General features: G+C 33.0%; 1 protein-coding gene across 1 annotated transcript in view; it reads right to left on the minus strand.

Moving 5' to 3' along the window:
* Positions 1–885: 885 nt before the first annotated feature.
* Positions 886–9,347, minus strand: part of FBXO8 (F-box protein 8) — a 12,391-nt gene continuing 3,929 nt past the window's right edge. Inside the window, exons 3-5 of the mRNA XM_009995948.1 lie at positions 3,018–3,136; positions 2,285–2,481; positions 886–1,528 (exon numbers count right to left, since the gene is read on the minus strand). Of these exons, the coding sequence (XP_009994250.1) occupies positions 1,341–1,528; positions 2,285–2,481; positions 3,018–3,136 (504 nt within the window). The 3' untranslated portion in view covers positions 886–1,340. The remainder of the gene's footprint in view (positions 1,529–2,284; positions 2,482–3,017; positions 3,137–9,347) is intronic.

The following is a 9,347-nucleotide window of genomic DNA, read 5'->3' on the forward strand; positions in this document are numbered from 1 at the left end:
GGGAAAAAGGATAAATCTGCTTCTTACCATGATGAATCTAGGTGCTAGTGATAGGTGAGTATTATGTAAACAAACATCAGGAACAGTGCTTACTTCAGCTACATGTCAGTTTAAGAAAAGCACTGCTCTGTGAGATACCTGAACAGAAACCAGGCAAATCCTCATTCAGTTTCTGCATGTGCACAGCAGTTGTGCTTCTAAAATTCTACACACTTCAGAAAATATAAAACAACTTTGCTGAAGCAATTTTTAAAGTATTTTCATAAACCTAGAACTACTTAAATCTAGCTACGTGACAGATTTGGAAAGATTAATTCAGTATCTGAGTCTGGAACGGCCCTCCAAACCTGCACAGTCACTGATCTAATCTTGCACCATCAGTTTTTAACAGCTTTAGCAATGAGTAAGCTGTTATGTATCTGCCTAGGCACTTCCATCACTGTCAAGGCTAGACCGATGGGCGCAGTTGAAAGCGGAAAAATATTAGCTGCCCCTACCATTTTCCCTGTTGAAATTTCTCCTAGCTTACCACGCTGAAGAGGTCATTGTAGTTGTCCTGTGTCCCCATTACCTAGTGCCTGCAATATAGGCTAGCTCACTCAAAGTAAACTGCATGATTTCCCCAGGCTACCCCTGTATGACATCAGGGTTCACCTGAAACAGAGGTTGTAATCTTCCTTAAAATTGAGTATTTAAAATTGCACACTGGCAATATGCTAACTCAAGTTAGTCAATATAGTATTAAATACCAGCTTAGATACTTTACAAGTGTCCTGTCATCTCCTATAATAAACTTTATTGTACTCTTCAGACCAATGTTTCTCTAAAATTTGTGTCTGAGGTAGTCAGCATTAAAAAACAAAAAAGCAAAAAAAAGTACAACACTATTTTAAGAGATAAAAGGAGAAATTTTAGTTAAAATATTTTACAATAAAATAATTATGATTATAAATCTCTTTAGTTAAATATATACCCATTACATGGTATTCTAAAAAGAATGAACTTATTAAAGTTTCAAGCAGATCTAATGCACAAATTCACCACTTTGTCAGCTTAGACTGTAATGTCAGTTTAACATTCGTAAATGGCTGTCAGACTAATGGCATTGTTTTGTGCAAAACTAAAAAAATTATGAAAAACAAATCTTCAAATCCTTCAGTTTCCACAGTAAATAGATAGAAAAGGTAGTTTACACATACACACACCTACACACACAAACTTTGATTGCATACAGAGGTTAGAATGACCAGCACTAAAATAACCCCCATCTCTACAAAATAATTAATTTCTTGATGTAGTTTTTGAAAATTACAAATTTTAAGTGCTAGCAAATTGTGCTTTTAGGCAGCCACATGGCCAATAAGGTAGATGTTGTCATAAAGGTGCCCTACAAAATCTTCACTAATATTCTGTGCAGCTCGTCGTGTATTTCGAATGAATTCCCTCTTTGACATTTTGTTCTTCACGTGAGGGCTTGTTAGATCAATGGAAAGTAGAATCAAAGAGTAACACAGTACATAAACTGCATCTAGGTAGGAAAGAATAAAAAAAGTTAAATAGGAAACTTTGATCATTACAAATATTGTCCCCTGTTCAAGAACCTTACTATCTTCATCATCTGGGCTTAAAGTTATACATAAATACACACATACACTTAACAATTACAAAGGGTATCCAGTGAATAGAATTTAATATAGCAATATTCAAAGTAATAATGTCAGCACAGTGCCAAATGAACATGTAGAAATCCCTTAATATTCCTACACTAAGTTACTAAGGGCTTTATGCACATTCATTTGAACAGATTCTTGAAGTTCTTGTTAACTAAGGTCAACATCCTGCTAAAGCTTATCTTTAAATATGTAAGCAGTCCCACTGCTGAAAACTCGCTCCCCCACAACCAATCAGAAATGCATGTTGAGTGAGGCCCAAGATGCCCTCTCATTTTTGTGGAACTGACCACAAGGTAAAATGTTAAGTGTCTAAGTCTTTGCAAGAGGCGACTTAAGTGAAAGTACAGAGCTTAAGCACAGGAAACAGTGAAGGAAAGATAATATGGATATAAAACACACTTATCAGCTAGGTCTAAGAAAACAATCTGTACGTTGTTTTTGTTGTGTATTTTTTTTAATCAGAGTGGGATGTTGCTTGTAAATTGACTCCCCTAAACCATGATTATACTTTCAGAAATACCCGTTTAGGTACTTATTTTAAAATAACAAACAGTAGCATAATCCAGAAATACAAAGATTGATCCACTGAAACAGAGCTCTTTTTTGCTTACCAGGGCTAAGGCCAAGCTCCCTCATCAGATCAGGGTTACAAGCACAGAATCTGTGAGAGAACTTTGTTATGAGAGTCTCAAGGTACTCCCCACGCTCCTCAGGAGCATGAATGTGTCTGAAGAACTCTCTCAGTGCATTTGGCAAGAACTGATTTCTGAAGTTGTGCAGTGTCACAAGGTCATCCAAAACATCTCGCCTGGTAGAATGAAATCCCATAAAATTAGAAATATTTCTTTTAACTGTTTAAATATGAAAATGTAGGTTTTGAAAATAAAAATTAAAGCTTTAGAATAGTTAGGAGTTTTGGGTTTTGTTGAAAGAAAAAATTATCACTACAGCACAGATAATATAAACAAATGTTCTTCAGATGCTTAAAGCCGTAAACAAATACTACAAAAATACAACTTAATCCAACTTCTAAGGTACTTTATATGCCTATTCAATCATAGCCTACACAGTCTACTTCAAAACAATTTATACCCAGAACTGCAAAAATGCAGAAAAAGCAAAGGATGCAAGATTTACTAGTTATGGATGATATTTTCAGGGATTCTTATGAAGCGTTGCAGTCACATGAATACTTGAACTAACTGTTCAGATTTAATGGCATTACTACTTAGTTGCATTTTCTTGCATTTTTACAACTTTAAAATTACATCAGTACAAGCAAAATACTAGTGAATGGTAATACTGAAAATCAATAGGAAATTTCTCAAGAGAAATTCAAATTACCTTTCATCAAGGTAGATTCTCAGCTTCTTCCAATTTAGCGTTCTTGTGCAAAAGATAAACTTAGCTATTTCTTTTGGTGAATCGTCTAGTATGCCTTTGGACATAAAGTAGTTGACTCCCTGAGATAAAATACATGTCTGTATAAATATATTTAATCTTCAAAATGTGTTTAGAAACAGGTGTTGCATTTGGCAACGTAGGAACATAATCCTACTGGTTTGTTTTCAGAATTATTCTCTTCTAAATCACATTTCAACATGCACAATACAGTCTAAAATTATAAATCAAATGTAAAGAAATGATTTATTGTTATGGTCGAGATTTTACATGGACTCCCCATAGGAAATTTAAAATTATGAACCCCATAATGAGCATGATGGTTCTTTTAATAATTTCTTAACAGTCTAGACTAGTATTTTGGTTTTCATAGTTTTGTAATGGCATTTAAAATGCTGCAGGGACCATAACTTTTAATTTCATAACTTTTGTAAATAAGAAAATCTTAGCCATAATGTGTCTAGTCTTTAATATCTTCCATGAAAACATGAATGTTCTCACATATATATGATATATCACATTCAAATAGATGCATAAAATGCATTTGTTTAAATGTGTAATAATGCAAATAAACACACGCACGCTGATTTCAAAGCATAGGTAAGTATCGACATATATAAATAAGCATACACATAAATAAGAACACTGTCCCTAACATAAAAAAGGTTAAAAATACAGAACAATGGTGCATATTTTATATTTACATTATGATTTCCAAATTTTCCTCACTTTGCCAACCACACATTTCTTATAGAATACACACGTCAAATTTCATGTGAAAATAATTCAGTGATAATTCTGGATTCTTTCTGTTCATTGAAATATCCCAAAGCATAAAACTATTCTCCTAATGATCTCAGAAGTCAGACCAAATCTAATGGATTTTAAAAATGCTCACATTTTTCAAGAACAAAAATCTAAACCTGAAAATAACTAACGAACTTGTTTCAATTCAATTTGGCAGGGGTTGGAAATGGCTCTGAGCATTTGTTACAAAGAAGTGTTACAATATTTAAGTAGAGCATCTCTTGACTATACCATAATGTTAAAATAAAGGAAAATGTGTAGGACCGTGCATTTGTGCATAAGATAATGTACCAACGCCACAACCTGAACCACCTTTAAAATACTTCTGAAATATTTTTTCACAAATCTTCTGATTATCAGACCGTACAATATTTTGCAAGTCTGCCCTTTTAGTTTACATCTATAAGGATTTAGGTGCAGCTTGTCATTCAGTGTACAAACTAACTTCCCAGTGCTCTTCAATTTTGCTTAAAAAAGAAATCAAGGACCGAACACAGGTTTGATAAGTTATTTTATAAAGTGGATTAGTAAAGCAAAGTCTCAGTTATATCAAGCAAAAAAGATATTAGAATATATACTTATGATATGGAGAACACAAGGGAAAAGCCAACAAACAATTATAATATTATCCAGCTGCTTTTACCAGTCCATAATTTTTGCTTAAATATTTATAGAAAATAGCATTTAATCAACATACTGTTTTTGTTGTTGTTAAAATAATGTTTTATAAAAGAAATAAAAATGTAAAAGTTTTACCCAGATAAGACAAAAAAAAAATAAAAATCCAGCAATCTTAGGCTCCAATTTTAAGAAGAGTCTTTATCCAGGACTGTAATGAAACCCATATTGCACTATAAGCTTGCATTAAAGGCCAAATTAGATCACTTTTAAGTTTGTCCATGATGTGGATGGACAACACGAGTTTAAATACTTTCTTGAATTAGAAATAAATAGAAAACAAAAAATGGGAGATCAAAATGAACATCAACTGCACATTAATTCCTCAAGAATCGGGCAATGATACATAGACCATGACTTAATGAGACTTTGAGACTTCGGCATTTGCTTCAGTATTATTTGCTTAAGGTAATACAAACTGAAGCCTGCCAAGGAAGTCTCATTCTTGCTGCAACTACTTAACAAACACTTCTGCAATATATCCAGCAAATAAATAGCATGTCATACATGAGGCAGGATGAAAATAACACCTTCTTTAAGATAGACAATTGGTTGGTTTCTCTGTCACAGTAAATATGTAGTAATTTCTTCCACGTACCAGATTTCAACTCAATGTAGAATCTTCACCTGACAGGCTATCAAATCTTTGCAAAGCATTTTTATTCCCTGTCTCTAATTCCCTCTCTCCCTCCTCCTCCCCCTTCCCACCTCCCATATAATGCTTGACAATATCTGTCTCTGTGAACACAGTATCATTATTTATTTTCCTCATCTCCTTAATAGGGTATAAATAAAATATACTTCAGCACATCATAATTTTCAGTTGCTTTTTATTTCTTCCTAAGCAACCACAAATACTTTGCAACAATATAAACCTGATTTCTCTTTAAAGTTCTTAAATTTTGGCTCATGGCAAATGAAATTTCTTTTTAAGATTACACAGTATATCATCAAATCTGCTTTTTGTAACACTGCAAACACTGCCTTGAATTCCTCTCAGAATTCACACTTCAAATAAATCACTTATGGTAGCTAAAATGGTCGCTTCTAACATCGTAGGTCTACACACTATTAACATATATCTTCTTACTGAAGTAAGGTAGGCAGATCTGTGCTACTATCTATCAGGTCTGAAGAGGTCTTTTGAACACTTAGGAAACACTACAGGATGAGCATACACTGTTTACTCTTCTAATTTTGATTTAGTGGATGAGGAGTTAAGTGAACAGTACAATCACCAAGAATTTCAGTAGCTCTAGGTCTGCCTACATACGAGGAGCCTGCTTGTCAGGACAATGTTCTTAGCATTGGAGAACTAGGAAAAATATCTTGCCTTTGTGACCAGAATGTTACCACTAAATTTCAGACCAGCTCTGGACAGAATCTTAATTTATGGAAGTGCCAATTTAAATTTTATATAAAAATAAAAATATAATTTTAGATTAATAGTAACAGCAAAAGTAATTAATTGTATTTCAATACACTGTCTTTTACAGTTGCTCCTTTTTTTCCAGTAACACAATGCTTCTTTTGCCAACCTATTCTATTATGGCACTGACACTCCCTAGTTTCTTTTCCTCCTGTTTCCAAGAACCTTTCTAATCATTTATATGCGTACAGAATATCTAAAAGAGGTAAGTTTTCTTTTTCAATATTGGTTTTATTTCTCCATTGATTTTCTTCTCTTCTAGGAGTATTTTCAGAACATTTCAGTATAGCAGTCAATGTTAAAACTTTTGTAGTTGCCTTTGACATATATGTTTACATAAGCTTACAAAACAAACCAGACATGTTCTAAGTTAATGGCATAGAAATTTTGGAATCAGGATTTTTCTACACATACACATTATTTCACTTTTTAATATTTAAATTAAAATGGTATGCAGTCAGACTTGGGAGACAATGAAGCTTTTTAAGTAATGCACATTTAAAATTAGTGCAAGAAAACAGACAACAAATACATTTGTCAATAAAGAAAAAATTAACTTAATATTTAAAATTTCAGATTTCACATAAATGGTTGTACACATGGTCTATTTGTTAAGCTTTAATAGTTTTAAAAGGTGACTGAGGAAATACAGTGCAACAGTAGCATATTATATTTTTAGACTACTTTTAATTCTTTTAGTTAGATGCTTTTACGTTTTGGCAGGATTACGTAAGTTTCAACATAAAATACTGATTTCTTTTTAGTCTCTACTGTATTATATAAAGCTTATTTTGATCACCAACCAAATTAAAACATTCTTAAAAGCTGAGGAAATAGACGCATTCAAGTTTAAATACTAGCTTAATTATTTAGATAAATTAATTGAGGGCACTGATTGCCATTTTATTCTGGATATACAGTACCTGGCATAGTAGGGCCTCAATTTCTAACTGGGGCTTCTAGGTAACATTAACATTATTAGTAAATAATAATTAGACGTGTGGTGGCATTGTTCTCATTTTTATAGGGAAATGCAATATCTTTATATATTACCTGGTGCATCTTCTGGAACAAAATGCACATTCTAATATTGTATTTCTAATAGAAATTTTTAAGATTCTTTTCTGAAGTTACCAGTTAAGTCATTTGGTGACAAATGTGGACACAATATAGAACATACATTTCAGATTTAAAACACAATCTCAGTGATACACACTTATGATGGCAGAAATCACAAGTAGAACATTGAAAAATCTTTCATGTTGTAAATAATTATTTATGGATTCTGTATAAGATTAAATTTCTCTGACTTGAGAGTTTTTGGAAAGTTCAAGCTGTGTGGTCCATTTTAACTTTTTAGATAAATCACACAAGAGAACTTTTTCCCTTTACAATACAACACATACTTTAAATATTCTTAGGATAGATAAATCTATGCATTTCAAAACTGGCTTGCTTAATACATCACTATGAAATAGCATCAGTTTTGAAAAAAACTGGTTAGAAATATGCAGCATAGTAAATATTCCATCATCTAAACTATCTATAATTAAAAGTCAGGTACAGTAGGTTTATGCAAGTGGCTAACAATTAATTAATAATCAAGAAAAGGTCAGAAAACTGACCTCCCTGGCAAAAACTAAGGGCAGTTAGTAATGAATCAGACAGGGAGAAGAATGGAAAACCAGGCTTAGTACAAGCACTGTCTTGCTGTACTTATATTGCTATTATGCTACATAAAGAAAATCCTGACCTCAGTAAAGTCTGAGAGTTTTGGTACACTCTAGATTCCAATAGACCCATAAAAATGCTATTAAACAGAATCAGTTAGAATAATTGAGAATGATACAAAAAATAGACCTCCTTTTTCACCTTCAGTTCCAATTTTAACTACATAGTAGAGCTTCATGCAATAAACTTGACAAAATATTTTGTAAGGAGTTAAGAACAGTATATAAAACAGTGGGAACTAACTTCTGGTTGTCTAAAAATTCTGAGTCATAAGCATATGAGATATGAAATGAGTATTTCATGAGAAACAATGAGTACTTCATGAGAAACATTTCACATATACCATACACTCCTTAGAATAAACTACAGCAAAGACCATGTAGGCAGATTAAACAAAGTAATATTCGTATTCAAGTCTTAATGCTAACACTACACCACTCCATCTTCCCAAAGAAACAAATCTCAAATTCCAAAATCTTGGCTACAATTGTGCTGCCATATGAAAAAAACAAACCAAAACAAAAGCACCAACCAAAAAAAAAAAAAAAAAAAAAAAAAAAAAAAGAAAAAAAACCAAAAAAAAAACCCCAAAAACCCCCAAAACCCAACCAAACATGCACTGGGTGTTTTTTCCAATTACTTGTCATGAGATCAGGCACATCCTTTTAGCAGAATGTGAGCACCTGCTATGAATTATGCAAGCTCATGCACACAATCAATACATTAAATTACAGCAGATATCACAACACCATGCACACAACAATGGCTAACCAGAGAATCCTACCACAAAGTGTGTAGATGCTCTTCCCTACCCCGTGAGCCACCGCTAGCTCTGGAGCTGATGCTGTGCAGCCTGGTTACCCATTTTCATGACATGGGCGGTGTCCTTGGGAGAATCTTGCTCCTGTGGCTGTAAGTATTCCTATTTTTATAGTAATTTGATCAGGTCTGTTATCAAATGTAAAGCAGAGTTTTGGCAGGAAATTCGGAGACACAATTTGTAATAGTGGAATGTCATACCATATATTCCAGTCACAGTGTCCTCATAATAATAATTCTGCCAATATCACAGTTGTAAACAATAAAAACAATAGTATTGGTGAATTCTCCTGAAACTCAGGCCCTGAATGATTCCTACCAGGCTATGGTGCTCCACAGGGAGAGAGGAACAAAAGCCCTTAGGAGATACCCTGAGGTCCTCATCTCTCACTAGGCCTGAAGCAGATTGTACTACTACTGTACAATGTAACCATTATGAACCCAGAAGAAGTAGGTGTAGCATAATAAATGTAATACCTAACTTAGGTATAATAATTAGGTAGTGTTAATTTGCAGATTTTTATTTCCTTTAAAAGTAATATTATTTTTATGTAGTGCCTTTTGTGAAGGCTCCAAACAGTTTAAACATACCAAATTTACTTTAAATTAGGATGGAATATAACAGCATATAATAAACTATGACAGTAAGTGAAAAATTATGTTAAAACAAATTGAAAGACAAAGAAAAATTTGGGTGGACAAAGCTCTTACCAATTAAAATGATATGTTCTTAAAAACACATTTAAGTTACTTAAATATTGCACATAATTTGAAAAGCTTTATGTTTATTACTGAGTTCACTGAAATCC

Source organism: Chaetura pelagica, unplaced genomic scaffold (assembly GCF_000747805.2).
Source record: "Chaetura pelagica isolate M959 unplaced genomic scaffold, ChaPel_1.0 scaffold142, whole genome shotgun sequence".
Lineage (NCBI taxonomy): Eukaryota > Metazoa > Chordata > Aves > Apodiformes > Apodidae > Chaetura > Chaetura pelagica.